This window comes from Heterocephalus glaber, unplaced genomic scaffold (genome assembly GCF_053883595.1).
Source record: "Heterocephalus glaber isolate CG9 unplaced genomic scaffold, H.glaber_assembly_v1.0 deba00001461, whole genome shotgun sequence".
Taxonomy (NCBI): Eukaryota; Metazoa; Chordata; class Mammalia; order Rodentia; family Bathyergidae; genus Heterocephalus; species Heterocephalus glaber.
The window spans coordinates 37,636,025-37,654,745 of NW_028258308.1; the positions used below are offsets into that span (position 1 = coordinate 37,636,025).

General features: G+C 38.4%; 1 protein-coding gene across 11 annotated transcripts in view; it reads left to right on the forward strand.

Annotated features, from left to right (window-relative positions):
* Unc5d (unc-5 netrin receptor D) overlaps positions 1-18,721 on the forward strand; it is a 546,216-nt gene that overhangs the window by 494,258 nt on the left and 33,237 nt on the right. For all 11 annotated transcript variants that reach the window (XM_004855393.4, XM_004855394.4, XM_087217280.1 and 8 more), the window contains 3 exons: positions 3,399-3,567; positions 5,115-5,342; positions 13,333-13,482. In XM_004855393.4, coding sequence (XP_004855450.2) covers positions 3,399-3,567; positions 5,115-5,342; positions 13,333-13,482 — 547 coding nt within the window. The remainder of the gene's footprint in view (positions 1-3,398; positions 3,568-5,114; positions 5,343-13,332; positions 13,483-18,721) is intronic.

Consider the following 18,721-nt stretch of genomic DNA (forward strand, 5'->3'; position numbering starts at 1 on the left):
GAAAAAAAAGAAAAGCAGTGATCAGCTTTTGGTGTAAGGAATGTTGCAATTACCAAAGCTTGGGCAGGGGAAGCTTTCTTAGGTGTCATTTGCACAAAGACCTGAAGCATATGGGGAAGCTAAGTCAGGGGGTGTCTGGAGGACACTGCAGAGCAGTGGGAACTGACTACGCCAATTCCGTGGGGCAAGAACAAGCATCATTTTAGCAGGATGGCTGGCATTGCTAATTTGAGGACAGATATGAAGGGTTGAGGTAGGAAGGATGAACCAGGCAGACCCATATCACAGCCCAGGTGTCTTAAATTCCCACTGTGCTCATTCACAAGGTCTTGAAAACTCTGTTAAAGCATATATTGATACAGTGACAATTTATGGACTAAATTAGCAATCTCACTGAACACAGTTCCTATACAAATAAGACCCAGATCTTTCATTATTTATCTTTTCCTGTGCCTACCCAGGATTTGAATGATAGGGATATTCATATAGACACATAGGCCCATGTGTATATAGAGAAGAGAATGAAAAGGTCACCAAAGCCCATGCAAGAGATTTCAGTCTGTAGATCACACTAAAGTGTAGGATACAGTGAGGTGAATCATATTATGGCCCTGAAATCACTGCAGTTAATTGTTCATAGCTATTATTAGCTCATAACAATATTAGGAAACTGTTGCATTCTTTTTCCAGCAGGGAAATGAATACTCCTTATTGTGTATTGTATAATGTTAGAAAACTGAAATGTCATCTATGCTTTTTTTATTTTTATTTTTTACAAAACATTATTTTTGTCCACACTCAATTAAAGGCTTTTCTCTCCAGCCTGTCCTCAAATGTCCTGAACCTGTGTCTCTGTCTACACTTGGACTAACTTCCCATCCCCCTTCTTTCCTGGAGATGTCCTAAGAGCAGCCATTTGGCTAGAAATCTCCTAACAATGACACAGAAGAAAAGAGCAATCTGTTCCCAGGGAGTAGGAGCTGGTGAGTCAGAAATTTAGGGTTATTTTGTTGCCATCCCTTTGATTGACTTCCCTGTGCCCTTCTGCTGCTAACACCTGCCTCCACAGGTGTGTAGAGGGCTTTAATTAATATTTGTAAATCTCCCTGATTGCCACAGAGAAAAGGTAGCAGGAAAGGGCAAATTATTATTAATCATGGGGAAAAAAGGAGAGATTAAGTTTTTTCCTTCACCAGAGAGAGACTGACACCCACAGATACTATTTTCATAGAGTAGGAGGATTAGATGTAAATCTTGATTTACTTACTTTGCACTTATGGAAACCTCCACTGCCTGCTTAATGCAAAACTCCTATTCTCTGCTCTTTGCAACACTCAAAATGCACTGCCTCTGCCCGCTAATGCTATTTAAATTATTACCGAAAGGAGTCTTGCTATTCTCAATGAGTGTGAGGGTTCATGTAATTAGCTGATTTCAGTTCATTTGGCATTAAATAATTCCCCAAATTCCCATATGTTTGAACAATATGTTCAACAAGGGGGATGATTCTCTGAAAGCAATTAAATAATTCTTTTAGGAGAGCTTGTCATCGGTCACTCATAAGCATCCCTGCTATTCCTGTCTGTGCTGAATGCAGGCAGCAATTACAGGAAAGAAACTTCCCCTCCAATGGCCTCTGGCAGGCATCCACACGCAGGCTGCAGCTCCTGCTGGTTACAGTGTACACTTGAAGTTTACTTTTTTTTCCCCAAACCTTGAATACACTGGTCTGCACTTTTTATGGAGCATTTGCCTTTGCGAATACACTGCTTTCCAATCTTGCCGAATGCTCAAAGGTAAATGCAAACATATTTACAGCTTCAACTCCACTTTGCTAATAGAAGAATAGCTGTCAAATTTGGACTTTAGGGACGACTGAACTTTTTGAAGCCATCTCCAGGGCTTCCTGGGAAGGGAGGAAAATCATGTAACAATGTCCAGTTCTGTCCTGCATACAGTAGATGTAAGGCAATCCTTCTGGTTATATAGCTTTTTATTGCAGCAGCAAATGATGGATAATGAGCTCAAGTCTGACCACAACCAATATAAGAGGAAACGAGACGGCAAGAAAAGCAATTCAGAAATTAATAAAGAAACAAAAATTAATAAGCAAACTGTTTATACAAGGTCATGGGACAGGTGTCATCTTTTAGAAACAAATTTCATCTTGATGTTGCTGCAGAGGTTGATTTTTATCAAGGATGACATATTTAAATGTCCTCCCTAGGTGCTGTGAGTAAAAGGTTTGATAATAATGTCAGTCCAAGATCTCCTGCAGCATTATTTGTTTGTGAGTGCTAAATTGCTTTACTGGCTATATTTAATGTCATCATATTTCTTGCAAGTAAAAACTCAGCAAACCAAAAAAATTTTTAAAGGAATCAAATAGTTTACTCAAGAACACAAACAGTTTGGGGAAAAATTAAGCACATCACATTTCTAAGTTATTTGAACTGATTGCTGTCCTATAAACTACTTCTTATTACCACCTCTTCATCTAGACAATGATTCAAAACAAAAGCCAAGGGCTGGGGTATAGCTCAGTGTTAAAGCTGTTTGCCTAGCATACAAAAGTCCCTGGATTTGATCCCCAGCACTGTAAAAAATAAGTCAGGAAAATGCAAAGGCAAGCATTCAATGAAGTGTCATTATTCCTCTTGTAAATTGCACTTTCTTTTATCTCTTTCATGACTGCCTTTCCATTGAAAGTAATTTATAATACAAAAAATCTGAATGCCAGGTTTGGGTGGAATGATTTTAAATTCAGATCTGAAATAAGAAGGAGTTGAAAATACATATTTATGTACTTGATGATGTACATTTATAACTAACTGTCTACTGTGCTATCACTGTACAACCTATGTATTATGCACTGGCAGAAAATAAATGTTTTCAAAAGCAAAAGAAACATAATCAATCTCTGTATGTTTGAAGTACTGTTTTGTTCCACAATGATTTGTTTTATCATTTACTAGCATTAAAAGTATTATTGAATGTGTGGTGGGGAAAAAGTAATCTGATCATAATAGGACTACCAGATCAGTCATCTGTATAATGTTTTTAGCTTTGTCATTGACAATGTTATCAGAAAAAATAAGGACTCGGCAACTGATGTGTGACCCAACAGTCAGTATTTGAGTCCTCTGATTCTGCCCTATCATTCCAAGGAAGCAATGGTCATTTTGTTCATTTGTTGGTCAAAACCTAGATTTGAAACCTACCTTGGTCTGTGTGCCTGAGGAGTTTAAAATTAACAGCTCCTCTTCAGAGCAGCCTTTAGTGAATAAGCTGCTATAAAGGAGAAAGGATTTGCTCAGCTCATAGAGTTCCCTGGTCTGTAACTGAATGCTCACTCACAGCACCTCCTCCTATGCACTTTTCTTCTTTCCTCAATGAAGCCTGCAGTCGGAGGGGTCTGAGGTCCTCCTGAGTCCAGAAGTCACTTGCGGCCCTCCGGACATGGTCGTCACCACCCCCTTTGCACTGACCATCCCTCACTGTGCAGACGTCAGCGCAGAGCACTGGAACATACACTTAAAGAAGCGGACTCAGCAGGGCAAATGGGAGGTGAGCCCCCAGGCCTCCTTCTTTATAAAATGAGAGTTGGGTTCTCTGGGTAGATTGACCTCTCTTACTACATTGAGGTTTTGAGTCTTGTCTTTTTGCAAAGGAATTGTGACATGCATTTTATAATATTCTCAAGCTATTGCCTAGTCTTTTCCTATAGTAATGGAAAAGAGAGGCAAGAGATAAAAAGTAAAAAACATTTTTTTTGGTGTCAGTTGTACTTGCCCTCAGAGATGTGTACACTTAGCTACCTGCCCCCTCACCTCCTCCCAGGCCATGTCTCCATCTAATGTGATATTGCTTATCGCACATAAGGAAAAGTCTTGAGACAGGCAGGCAGTCTGTGTGCAGAACACAACCACAGTATCATTTCTTACCCTATCCTGTAGATTCTAACATAACTAGGTTGATTGGTAAAATGGTAGGGATTTAATCTATGTTCTGTGGATTAATGAATGAATTGAGGATTACTACTGATGTCTCTTTCCCTGTGCCTGAGATTGCATGCACAAGAGAGAACAGAAAAAGAAACAAGAGTGGAGGGTACATAATAGAGGCCAACAACCAGGAGACCACCACAGCAGAGAATGATTGTAATGGAATTACTATTTTAAGTGAAAAGCACTGATTTACTTGTCTGATAGGAATTCCATCATGTCCATCTACAGTCAGCTTGCATGAAAGCAGGTGAATTATCTTGTAGCAACACAATGACCTGCTGCAGCTAGACCTGTGATCTTGCCTCACAGGAGGTGCTTAAAACAGAAGAAGTAAAAGGAAAATCGTAGTTCTTTGGGAATAGAAAATTCTCACTTGCTGCAATGGATTACATTCACCCTGCCCAGCTAAGTCTGGATGCATTCTGCTATGCATTCAGTCATAGTACCAGGGCAAATTTCTCAAGGCACACAGTTCACACAGGAGCCATGTTTTGTTCTCCTTCCCATTATGTTTTGCTCTGCCTTGATATTTACCAGTTGAGTTTTTCTTCTCAGCATTTCCTCATATTCTTTTACAACCAGATGTGGTTATAGTTATGGTCTCCCAAACCAGTCACACATATAAAAGTAGAGAGTAAAATATTCTAGTACATTACACCCAAATCATTTATTTAATGGTCCCTCGTGAATGATTTCAGTGAAATGAAAGACGATAAAATGTTTAAGAGAAATAAACATTACCTTAAGGATATTTTTAAAAGATTTCCTGAAATAGATCTTTATAAAAAATAAAAGTTTCTTTTATTGAGGTTAATGTTTGACATTTTTTTAAAGCTGACATTGAATCATTAACCAGAAATGGAACTTCCAAAATGATTATTACTATAATCAAAGTAGAGCTGCCACACACTAAATATAACCACTTATTGAGCTTTTGATGAAAGCAGTTATTTTAATAGAAGAAAAATACTTAACATCAAGATAATTAAGATAATAAAAATATTCTGAAAAAAGTATTTCTTCCTATTGGTTTGTTTATGTCCTTGTAAAGTGCTAAGTCTCATCTTTCTGCAAACTTGGATAATTTAATACATCTTTCCCCAACAGGAAGTGATGTCAGTGGAAGATGAATCCACATCCTGTTACTGCCTTCTGGATCCCTTTGCCTGTCATGTGCTCCTTGATAGCTTTGGAACCTATGCCCTTACAGGCGAGCCAATTACAGACTGTGCTGTGAAGCAACTCAAGGTGGCAGTCTTTGGCTGTATGTCCTGCAACTCTCTGGATTACAATTTGAGAGTTTACTGTGTGGATAACACCCCTTGTGCATTTCAGGTTAGTAATTTTGTATGATTCTTCTGGTGTCATAAAACTGTGGGGTTTCCTAATGCTTAGTGTCAATAGAGGACCCTATTGTTGGGGATTTGGAAAATGAACCCACAATACAGGTTTGACTGGCACACCGATCCTGAAGCAAGAGCTGTGTTGCTGGCTGCCCAACAATGGAGAACAGATGAGGTACTTGGCACTCAAGATGAGAAAGGTCAACTTAACGCACCCAGAGAGCATTTTGTAGTAAATGATAAAACTCACTGTAGTCATGATTCAGAACATAGAGATGCAAATGAGACAGAGAAATTAGAGAAGTTCTTAGGAAACTCTTATGAACCCTATGGCTGCATGATATTTAGGAACAAAGACAAAGGGATACCATACAGAGAAAGTAAAAAGGCAGGAGCCCCAGAACAGAGTTCTTGGATGTGCAGAGGTCAGTGAAAAAATTGCTCGAACCAACTGAAGGTTGCAGATGGGAATAACAATTATAAATCACACTATCACCAAGCAGTCATATTATATCCTGGACACATAGTCTATTAATTATTAGGGCTACCAGGGCAGAAATGTTCAAGGTTCCTTTCCATTTTTGGTATTTTTAATCACGTAAGACTCATTTTAAATTAGCTACTCATGAAGAGTTCAAGCTTATTAATAGCAGCAAGGATAATGCAGAACTGCCTGTGTAAGCTTTGCTCATATATAAATATCATAGCTCTCCTGACACACCTCATTCCAGATCCCTGCTATTCCAGTCCTGGATCATTAAGCCCATTAGGCAGTGCATTTCCTCAGTAACTAGATTTTAAGACACTGAGCTGGAAAACTCATGTTTACCAATAGAAAAGATACAATGACCTGAATCCTGAGCATAAGCCAGTAAAGGTGACACCGTGCCAGCCTGCATTCCCAAACCTTCCATGACCATCTTGTAAGCAGCACAAGTCATTATGAAGGGCACACTTAATTTGGGGTTGCTCACAAAAGGAGCTTCTTTCATAGGTGTGGCATTTGGGAAGGAACTTCAGTGTAACTATTAAACTTCATCTTGTGATTGTCACTTTATATATACTGTACTGTTTTATCTGCTCTCTCCACCCTTCAAAATGAGGATTTCTTCAAGAGGAAATACGTGATAGATGTTCAGTAGACAAAAAAACAGAAATGGCTAAGTAGAAGGGTTCATCTGGGGGTTACTGCCTCCACCAAGAAGTTGTGTAAAATGCAGCAGTGACTCCAGTTGGATGTTTAGTAGCTCAGCCAGATTTTAAAGCCTGTGCAAACTAGAGTGGGCATGCAGGATTTCCAATCTCCTGGCACATGTAGATAACCCACTGATGACCACAGTGACTGTGCAGAGCTGCCCACACAACTGCCCTGGAAGGCAACCCCGAACCAGCTGAGACTGTTCTCTGAGTGGTGGTCTCACTCTGATGCATATACCAGAAAATATAGATATTTGCCTAAAGACGTTATCCTCAGTGACTTTTGGGTAATCTAGTTTCCTTCTTAGTGATACTATCAGATTCCACAACAGCTCCACTGTTCAAATATAAGATAAATTATATTATATTAAATTATAAAAAATATATCACTGTAAAAAACGCATTGCTGGGCCAGGAATTTACTCATTGCTTCTGCCGCCTCCTTTGAAAGCGCAAGGTCCCCGAGTTCAATCCCTAGTACCAAAAATAAAACAAAACACATTGCCATTTACCCCTCTCAGAATATTCTTCCTCAGTTTGAATACACTTATTACACTGTTCTGGCAGTCCTCTTTCATGAGTGTTTTTATGAGGCATGATCAAAAATATAGTGAGTGTCATTTAACAAAAAGGCAGCCTCGTAAAAAACATCACAGTGCATTCTCATCACCTTATTCACTGGCTCCAGCACCATGCAACTCCTAGCTCTTCCCTAAAGTCAAAATCACTATGAACAGCAATCTTTTGGAATCAATTCAGAACATTGAGGCGTCCAGGACAGTGCAATTAAAGGCACTCATGAAGGAAGACTTTCAGAACTGCATCAGAAAGTGGCCTAAAAGAGTGGGATAAAAGTGTTCAAAGTGAAGGAGTCTACCTGGAGGGGGATTAATGGCAATGTGTCTTTTCTGTAAGAATTTTTTAAATTTAAACTTTCCTATATATTTTGATCACACCTCATGTACATGACAACAAAACCCTAAATTCAGTTTTCCAAACCACTTACTTTCTCTAGTAGTGACTAAGAAGGGTGAGTCACCAACAGGAATAGAGTTAGTCTCTCTATAATTTAATCTAGGAATCTTTATTTCACTATTTAGGAGGTATGTCTTAAATTAATAAAACTACCTTTCCTATGGAAAAAATATTTTTCAGTGGCAATACCTTTGAACCTCATTCATCATAATCTATTCATCCATGGTGATTCTTTGTCTCTTCTATTATTTCAGCTAAATTTGACTTTAAAGTCACCTTTGATTGCACTTGTTATCCTAAGGATGTATGTGACAGCTGTCATGAACAGCAAAGACCTTACCTCCTCTCTGGGGTTCTGCAAGATCATCAACCTTGGTTAAATAACTTTTTTGACTTATAGATAGCTTAAAACAGAACTTTTACCTTTTATCAACAGAGACTTCTTAGTCCAGGAAATCACCATTTACTTCCTATCCATAGACTCTGGTTTTTGTGTCTGAAATGATTTTGCCTTCCGGATTTTTACCTTGCTAAGCAAATGTCTCAGAACCTTCAGCATAAATTCAGTGTGATCACCTTAATATCTTAAATCATTGGTGTCATATTTTTATGGCTTTATATATGGTATTTATTAGTGGGAGAAATAATATAGCTACCAACCCATTAAAACTTTTAAGATATCATCAGCAACGATTCATTTTGAATCTTTAAAAGACTCCACAGCTAATATTCACTCCCCCAACTTGGGTGGTAAGAGCTGAAAATACTGCTTACAATGTTAGATTATTTTCTATAATCCTCATAGAAACTGTCTTGATCAAAACTAGTGTGTACTTCTTTATGAAATTGTGCATCTTAGAATTTGCTTCGGCTCTCACTATAAAGAAATGTTTATCGTGATTAGGAAAAGGATGCAAACATAGTTGTGACAGCTACTGCATTTACTGCATCTCAAAGAAATGGTAGCAAATGGTGCCTACCTTGAGCTTTGCTCCCAACCAGGAAGGAAATGTGGTTGAAGGCCAGGGATGCTTCTTATATTTCATTCACATCTCCTTGGGAAATTATGTCACATAAAACACTGAAATCCCCATCCTATCTCTGCAAGACCTTGCAAGAAGAACCACATCACCTGTCCAAACTCAAGCCTACCTGAGCAAACACAAATCTATCTACCTATTTAAGTCCAAACTCAAGTCTACCTGCTCAGGTAGATCTAGGTAATGGCCAGGCAACATTATGGCCCCACCAAAGAATATTCCTTTAAAGAATGCTGGTAACTAAATAGGAGCTTTCAGTCCTTCCCCTAGCCTTCCTACAAGGCTACTCTACTTTTCATTTCTTCTGGGTTAAGTTATCTGAAAAATAGTAGCTGTGTCTTTGAATGGAAAAAACAACATACTTTGTTAACCTGGCAAAGACACAATTAATGCAGGATCAGATTTTTCTGAAGATTTGTTCTGACAAGTATATCTAACACCTTCTCTATGGAAAATTAAGGCAACTCAGATACAGATACGTTACTAAACAATGAAACCATCATCTGCCTGAAGGTGAGGTAAGGGAGAGAACAGAAAGGTCAAACAACCTTTTGTCCTCCTGCTTCTGTTTCCATGAGAGTGAGAGCAGCCATTTGGTCTGAGCGCTTGCTATTGCTTCCTTTGATGAATTCAAACAAAGGCTGAGGATTGGTGATTTTTTTCCAAAGCTGTAACATTTTAAGACCTGATTTCCCCATTTTTGTGTTCTATTACACACAGACACACACATATAGCTTACACAAACCTTGACATAGGAAAAGCAAGGAATTAAGCACTTGCTCCATGTTATCTTCAAAAGAGAATAGAAAAAAACACTACTTTTTTTTTTCCTCCATGGCTCCCAGCACTCCTATGCAGTACCTCTCCTACTCATTACTTACTTGGCATTAATGTGGATTTAGAATCTAATTTCAAAGGATTTCCTCCAGATGTAGTTCTTGTGTTTATCAATAATGCAACCTTGGGAAATATTGTTCATGTAAAGCATTTAAAAGAAAACACCACAGCAACATATCTCCGTGTGTGTGTGTGTGTGTGTGTGTGTGTGTGTGTGTTTGTGTACCTAAGTTCAAACAGTTTTGTCTCATAAATATGTAAATTCACCCTGCCTGTTTTGGTATCCCTGAAGCACACCTGAATATTGCTGCCTGTCTCATTAAATCAACAGAAAGAGCTCAGCAAGGCAGAAAGCACCAATATTTCCTGGCCACAGCTTCCAGAACTTGCAACACCCAATATGAAATGAAGAGGTAGAGTGCCAAGGAAACTGCAGTCCAGAGGCTTCCGATACCTTTTGTATACAAGCAACCAGCCAGACCCTGTTTTCTAGTTTCCTTAAGTCAGGAATCAGTTAAGCAGTTGACTTAACTGGAATACAGGAGACAGATAGAAACTTCAGCTAACTCTCAAGCCACACTCTTAGGGAAATATATGCATCCAGGTCATTCAGAAGTCACTTAGTAGAGAGATTTGTATCATTGATTCCAGAAAATGGCTAGGCATCAGAATCATCGAAGAACCACTCAAAAATACAAATGTCACCAGGTGTGGCAGCACACATCTGTGATCCCAGCACACATCTATGATCCCAGCACTCTGGGAGGCTGAGGCAGGAGGATGGCGAGTTTGAACCCACCTTGGAGAACTTAACAACTTAATGAGATCCCGTCTCAAAAACACACACACAAAAAAAAAAAAACAAAAAAAAAAGGGCTAGGGATATTCATTGTAAAAGCTCTGGGCTCAATCCATGTGTAGCAAATAACAATGAAATAAATACAGATGTCCAGGCCCAGAGAGTTCAGTAGTCTAAGGGCTTGGCTAGAAGTCTCTATTAAATAGACTCTATTCTGTTTGAAGTGTGTTTCAGAAGTTGTACTGAGAAGTTTATTTATTTAATGCTGAAGCCAACTCTGTCTTTACTAATGTGTAAATATAGTGATTAGTTCATCGTTAGGATTTTTCATTTTAACAATGAATTGTTTTGTTACAGAATTACTGTAATTGCTTAATATTTTGTGTGAGATTATGAGATACTATTAATTGCATATAGTTGGTTCAGTATGCACAGATTAAATTAATAATCTAAAATTACAAAAAATAAATTACGGTTGTATTTAAATTGGAAGCCTAAAGCATAACTTTTTTAAAAGTATCCTTTTCCTCTGTAATAATTATAAAGAAATATTCATTTTTAAAATTTCTAATATTCTTCAGTCTGCATTTCAAGGGCTGTCTAGCCAGTATATACAACTCCACGACAAATACAAACTGACTTATGTCATATATATATATCCAATAAGAAAACTATAAGACAGAGTTAATAGCAGTGTGGACTTTCCATAACTCTATGAAGAAATATCAACCATAGTGTAAGAGAAGGCAAGGAGCTCTAGCAGAAAATGGCAACAGACTGTGATGAAGCTGTTCAGCTCTAGTCTTTGCTCACTCATTAACCATGTAACTTTAGGCAAATGACAATTCTGGAGAGGCCTCCAAATTTTCATCTGTAAACCAGGGGTGAGTGATCTAAATTTCCATTAAGTTCCCCTCTAATATGATGATTCTGCCTAATTTCTAAATATTAAAATAGCCCAGCACTACACTAGGTAATGGATAATCTCCAACCAGTCACTGCATCTCCCTGGACTTTCTCTGGCATTTAGGTAAGTTAGATTGAAAGAAAGAAGTACACTTCAGAGAGCCTAGTTCAAATCTACCTTAGAGAGTTAACACTGTTTTTCTGTGGTGGCCTTAATATAGTTTTAATAAGCATGTTTCTTATAACTGTTTCTAACCTTGCATCAGAATTGCAAAAATGATAATATATTATCTTGCTGATTATTTTGCTTGGCTAAGAATAAACCCAGGTAAGCAAACAAGGCCTAAAGAAACAAGAAATTTGCCAAAGACCACAAAGAAGTGTGATTGGAATCTTGTGCTTTCATCTTTCACTTATGAGTACTCTTTGATTATATGTATCCCCAGGAGATTCTTACATACCTTAAAACAAGAGCAGCAGGTTTATTTTAAAATACAATGCAAGATCTTCAGGTGACAAGCAAGAATTTGTGATTTGGGCCCTGCCATTCACATATGTTGTTTCCAGCCACACTCTTCTTACCCAAATTTCCTGTCCCATCTGAGTCTGGTCACCATGCCTCTGTAGACTCCCTGTTCACTGTCTGCAATATTCTCTCCTCCTTTCCAAGTGGCCATGTCCTAAACCTACAAAAGGATCAGCTTGAATAGCACTTCCTCTGTTATTACCACCTCCATCATTACCACCTCCTGCACTCAGAAATCAATTAAACAGTTGATTTAGCTGAAATATAGGAGGCAGATAGGAAAACTCAAGTGACTCTCAGTCCTCACTCTTGGGATGACACATGCATGTGAATGACTCAGAACTCACTCAGAGATATTTGTATTACTGATTCCCTAACGTAGCCAGGCATCACAATTATTTAAGAACCACTTAAAAATACAAATGTCACATTTCATGTGCTTTAATAGTCACGGTGGCTAATGGTTACCATATTGGACAGCATGAATAGAGTAACTGTCTCAGAACATCCAGCTCAGTGCTGCCATCAAGGTTCTAAGAACCACTCTTCCTACCAGTGAGACCAAAAGAGCTGGAAAAAAGGACAATGAAATTCAGTCATTTCATCCTGAAAAAATAGCAACCTATTAACAGTTTATGTGTCCTTGAAGAATAAAAATTGCCCATGATTTTACTGATGCCATATGTACATATGACAACTCAAAAAGCTGCTCTTATTCATTGATAATTGAAGTGCAAGTTTTATTGTATCTATAAACTTATTTGCCTTATTTCCTACAACCTTTTTGAGACGATTATAGGGCATAATGGATTTTTATTTTTTCATTTCTCCTAGCTCTGCAAGGAAATTGTAAGTCAATTAATGGTGATTTTATAATGCATTTAGGGAAATCTCTTATCTGCAGTCATATGAAAAGCTTTACCTTCACACTAGCTTATTGTTTTACAGAATACATACTTGTCCTATTATTTTATTTGTCCTATCATCTATTCAATATAATTTTAACCACAAGTTTAAAACCAATTAAATGCTTACTCAATAGAATGTATGTAGGGTTTGTTCATACTAGATATAAAGATTTCTTAGTGTAAGATATGTTTTTAACATGAGAAATTTGATTTTTTTTCCTGAATAAAAGCTAATGTGATAAATAACTTATTTTTTCTTGGTGTTTGGCGTAATAGCTTTTATGAATGTTGCCACAAAAAAACATGCACTCTGGAACATCTATTTTGAGCCTGTCCACCAAAAGAAAAATCTTTAATGTTGGTGTTATGGAGAATAATGAAACAGAGTGGTAAGGCATGTGTCTATGTTTATGGTGAAATACAGTGATGGTGCAGCTTAGATATAAATACTTCCATCGGTTATGGTCCTATCAGAATGAAATTCATACCATCACAGAAACTCAACAGTTTTACAGTTTTCTTGTGGCCAGAAGAGGTCTTTTAGTTTTAAAGAAAGCCACTTAATAAAGCCTGTGCAACATAAAAAAGAGTTGTCTCTTGCTGACCAATGCTTATTATTCAGCAGCTTTCAGTCCTCATCCAGAACTTTGTAGGGATGTGGAGATTTAAAAGAAGTGTTTTTCTATTATGCTTTTGTTCCATCACCAAGAGACACATGGTAGTGAGCATCTGTACCCACAGACGAAAGTGCTGTATGCTTCATTGTTGTTCCTCTGGTCTTCTCTCTCCTGTAGGAAGTGGTTTCAGATGAAAGGCATCAAGGTGGACAGCTACTGGAGGAACCAAAGTTGCTGCACTTCAAAGGGAACACCTTCAGTCTCCAGATCTCTGTCCTTGACATTCCTCCATTCCTCTGGAGAATTAAACCATTCACTGCATGCCAGGTACTGGCCAAATGGGCTTTCATAGAAACCATGTGCTATAACCTAGTGAAAATCCTCTTGATGTTCCTACTCCTTTAAAATATGGAGTTCATCTCAAAACTGTCACACAGATGTAATATTCAGGGCTACACAGAAGGAATGAAATGTATTGTCATAAATTCACAGTTTCTAATAGGTGCTGAATGTCAGGTAATATGACATGTCTCCTCTCTGTTCTTGGATTGTTGCTCAGTGTAGGTTGAAGATAGCAACTTGCCAACTTGAGAGTAGGGTTTATTTATTGGCAATAGAAATTAACTGTGAGACATTGTTTTCATCATATTCAGCAGTGAATATATTGAATATTACCGACATACTTTTTCAGGGGACAACTTTGAGTTAGAGATGTGGTCACTAAAGACAAGAGATGCTATCATTCTTCTGTGAAGTACTTGCCACCAAATGGATTGGGCAAGTCAAGAGGAAGAAATTACAAGAAAAGGAAAGGCAAGATAATGCTTCTTTAGAATCATTTTATAAATATATAAAGATATTAGTGTCTGTATGTCTCTTAATTGAGATTTTTCTTAAAGCCTTGCAGAATGACTCAGAGTCCTTTTGAATCATTTTTTTAGGGAATTTGAATACACGCTTAGGATGAAAAGATTTCTTCTCAATTTGCAATGTTGCTGCAGAAGTCTATGGAAATTCCCACTAATAAGTCCTGTCCCCATAAGGAGCTGGATAGTCAAACAATTTTTTTCTTTCTTTTTTTTGTGGGGGGGGATGTTGTTCTTATTTTAATTTATTTTGTTTTTATTTTTTTCTGTACTGGGGATCAAACCCAGGGGCATGCTGCCAATGAGCTACATCCCCCATCCCCTTCCTTTTTTATTTTGACAGTGTCTAACTAAGTTGCCTTGACAGGACTCAAACATTTGATCCTCTTGCCTGAGCCTCCCTCTGTCCTGGGATTATAGATGTACCTCACCTTGCCCTGCTCCATCATAATTTCTTAAGTCATAGTCACCCGAGCTTCAGGTGACAGGACATTTCTTTAAACCTAGAAAAACTTCTGGTGGATTCACCTTGGTCTGGAATCACAGGATGTTTTCAAGCCCATCAGTGTAAGACACTGAACCCTGAGGGGATGCCTGACCTTTCCATCCTTGCAGGATTCTCTTTAAGATTATATACAAGTATTCCAGGTTTCAGAATGGGAAGGAGCCAAGTCACAAAGAAGAAATTTTGCCATGTTAGAAAAAAGTTGGACCACCAACCTTCCAGCTTCAAACCATTTCATATGGGACAAGGCTACACTTTTTGTTTTTAGAGTTCCTATTGCCTTAGAACTGCCCCACCCTATATAATTTTAGAACATTTAAAGTAATATAAGCATCTCTCATGGCCACAAAGAATTGTGTGCATGTGTGTGTGTTTGTGTGTTTGGCACATTCAGCAGGTTACCTTGTGGAAAGAGATCTTCTATTCATAAATGCATTCTTTGACATTCAAGACCTAGGTGTCTTTGTTTTCCAGTAAGCAGTATTCAAGTTTCTAGTCCAAATTGAACTTCAGAGTATTGTTAAAATGAGTCCTGATAGTCATGCAAATTCCTATGTCTTAATCTTTATGGGATATTAGGGCCTCATTTCATTGGATCTAATATGTGTGATTCAGTCCAAAGTAACTATTAAGTTTAATGCTTGAAGATAAAAAATCAGAAGAAAAAGCCATTACCTTGCAGCAGCTCTTAAGCAATAATTCCAAAAACAGGGACCCCAGAAGTGAGCCCTGGGCAGAGGAGATGAAGAGAGCTCCGTGATCCTGACCTCAGAGGATTCACCAGGCCCAACCAAAGCCAAAGAGCATTGGCTCATGAGGAAACCCAAAGAGCTTCACTGCTGGGATGGGTTGGATTGCGCAGAGGTTGTGAACGTGTATAAATATTTGCCTTTTGTAATTGAGCATAATTTGAAAGAGTCTTGGAAGGCTGAGAAACAAGTTAATTTTCTCTGTATCGGGAGGCTTGCCACTGAGTTTTCATTTCCACTTCATTTTTCTTACCCAAAATGGCTTTCCGCTCTGTTCTTCCTTTCTCTCTGCCCACCCTACCCACTGATCTCCTTGCCCCTGCTGTAACTGAAATCCATCAGCTTGTGGGAATGTGTTTTGTGTTTGGTTTAATGGTCATGCTGTGTTTGCCCTGGGCATTAGATGTAAGCACTCAAGGGAGAGTTTGTGTTCAGCCTGCTTGATCCTCCTGTAGAACATCATGTACGCTGACAAACTTGGCATAGATAACTCAGAATGGGTTTGCATTGGGGCTCAGTGGTCAGGAACCACCAGGGCTTTTTTAATGTTATCCCAGAGAAATATTCTGGAGACAGAACATCACGCTATTCCTGACACCATGTGTAGATCTCTTTTTCAACTGGTAAACTATCCTGTCATATTTCAAAGCAATGCATGAAAAATCTCTGGTACAGTTGTCTTCTTTCCCTTTTTCTAACTTCAGATTGAAATTCTACGAATTGACATATAGCAATTAGATACCCAAACCCTACTCACATAGGGCACCAAGCTACTTTCTTCTGGGAACACAGGCCTAGGAGGGGCCCAATGAATCCATAGAATGTTTACTGTCAGATGCCACAAACTGAGAAATGATTTTAGACTAATGTGAGATCATGCTATGTCCTGAGCTACGTGATGAGGGCCTATGTATAAAAGGACCACATACATTTGAAATCGTGTTGGTAGAGGTTCTGGAGGACTCTAGCTATGTCATGCTATAGCCATTGTTGCTCATAATTCCAGGTATGATGGATAAGAGGAAAGGACAGGTTATGTGTGTTCTTTTAAAATCTGGGTGTATAACACCCATTCAACTGGGTTCAAAGCAAAATTCAGGCACACAGTGCTTGTCCCCACCCCTAACAATAAATCACTGCCCGTTTTCTTCTCAGGCTTTAATATGCTAGCATTGTTAGGAGTATGGTATTGCCCTCCCACTGCTCTCCTGGTAGGAATTAGCAACCCTCTTCTAGGAGGTAAATGCTGTGCTCTCAGTAGGTTACTGGGACATCAGAGCTACTTAATCACGGTTTTCTTTATTCCTTGCTGCCTGTGGGGTGGGGGAGCTGTAATAAACAGTATACAATCAATTATTTATTTTTTAAAATCCAACAAAACACAAAGTCGGGTTGTCACATCCCTGAGATAAAAGCAGCTGTCTTTTCAGCATGCTATGTATCTTGGAGAACTCAGTGTCTGTCTCCTGCTAGGATATGATTTATATTCTCCCCATCTGCTAGAAACCTAATTATAATGGGAATCAGAATGAAAACATTTCCGGAATTCTTTAAACACCCATAACTTTGTCACACTTTATCCTCTTATATTACTTCCTGCATAATTTCTCTCAGCTCCCTAAGTGCATTGGTGATTTTGTTTTTGTTTTCTGGGGTTCTTTTTTTTTTAATAAGTGAAGGCAAAGATTTTTGTCCTGGAAACACACTAATCATAGTGCTTCTAATTCTATTCTTTTTTTTTTTGTATTAAATTCTTTTATTGGTACATTGTAGGTATACAGCACAATTACATTTCTCATTGGGAATTGTACCTTTATATAATGCATCTTGCTTCTTATTTTTTCCCCATTCCTAGCCCTCCCTTCACCCCCTCCACCCTTCCCTATTTACAAAGACTTTATTTCCATTTTTTCCATTTCTCATCATTTTTTCCTTTCCCTTCTTTCCTTTCCCCTGTGCCTCCCACTACCCCTACCCCTTTGGACCTTTTATTCCTATTTTACATTATCAATTATTCATTCTAATCATTGGTACATTTTAGGTATACAATATAATGACATTCATCATTGGAAATTTGCACCTTTACATAGTCTCTCTTGGTTCTCGTTTTTCACCCTTGCCCAGCCCTCCCTTCAACCCTTCCAGCCCTCCCTATTTACAAAAATTTTGTTCCTATTTTTCCATTTTCTCATATTAATCCCATTCCCTTCTATCCTTTCCCTTAGCCCTCCCACTTCCTTCCCCTTTGCCCCTTTTCTTCCTATTTCACATGACCTATTATACATTTAGTCCTTATTTACACTTTCAGTTTCTCACACCAGAGAAACTATTCGGTATTTACACATCTGTATCCTATTTATTTCACTTAAGAGTATTGCCTCAATGTGCATCCACTTAGCTATAAATGTCTCTAATTTCTCATTTTTTATGGCTGAGTCATACTCCATTTTATAAAAAAAAAACACATTTTCTTTATCCAGTCTCCAGTTGATGGGCATTTGGGCTGTTTCCAAGTTTTAGCTATTACAAACTGCACTGCTATGAACATGGGTGCACATATATCACTGTGCTATGATTCTTTTAATTCTTTGGGGAAGATCCCCAGCAGTGGAATAGCAGGGTCAAATGGGATTTCCAGTCCTAGTTCTTTGAGGTATCTCCATACTGATTTCCACAGTGCTTGCACCAGTCTACACTCCCACCAGCAGTGGAGCAGGGTTCCTCTTACCCCACAGCCCCGCCAGCATTTGTCATTGGTTGATTTCATGATAGCAGCCATTCTTTCTGAAGTGAAGTGGAATCTCAGCATTGTTTTCATTTGCATCTCTCGAATGACCACTGATGTTGAACATTTTTTCATGTATTTTTTTGCTATTTCTACTTCTTTGTCTGAGAAGTGTCTGTTCATTTCAGATGCCCAGTTTTGGATTGGGTCTTTAAATTTGGGAGGTCTGATCTTTCAAAGTTCTTTATAGATTCGAGATAGTAGACCTTTGTGTGAGGAAGAGCAGGTGAAGATTTTTTCCCACATTGTGGATTGTCTCTTCACACTGCTGGTGGTTTCTCTTGCTGTGCAGAAGCTTTTTAATAAGAAGAGATCCCATTTGTTGATTGTTTGTGCTAGTTCACGGGAAACTGAGGTTTTGTTCATAAAATCTTTTCCTACACCGCTGTCTTCAAGGGTTCTACCTAACCTCTGTTCCAACTGGTTCAGAGTTTCTATTTTAATATTTAGATCTTTAATCCATTTTGATTTTAGTTTAGTGGCTGGTGAGAGATACAGATCTAGTTTTAATCTTTGGCAAGTTGAAGCCCAATTTTTCCAGCACCATTTATTAAAGAGGCTATCTTTCCTCCAGTGAGGGTGTTTGGCTCCTTTGTCGAAGATAAGATGGCTGAGTGTGTCTGGCATTGTTTCTGCATCTTCTAATCTGTTCCGCTGGTCC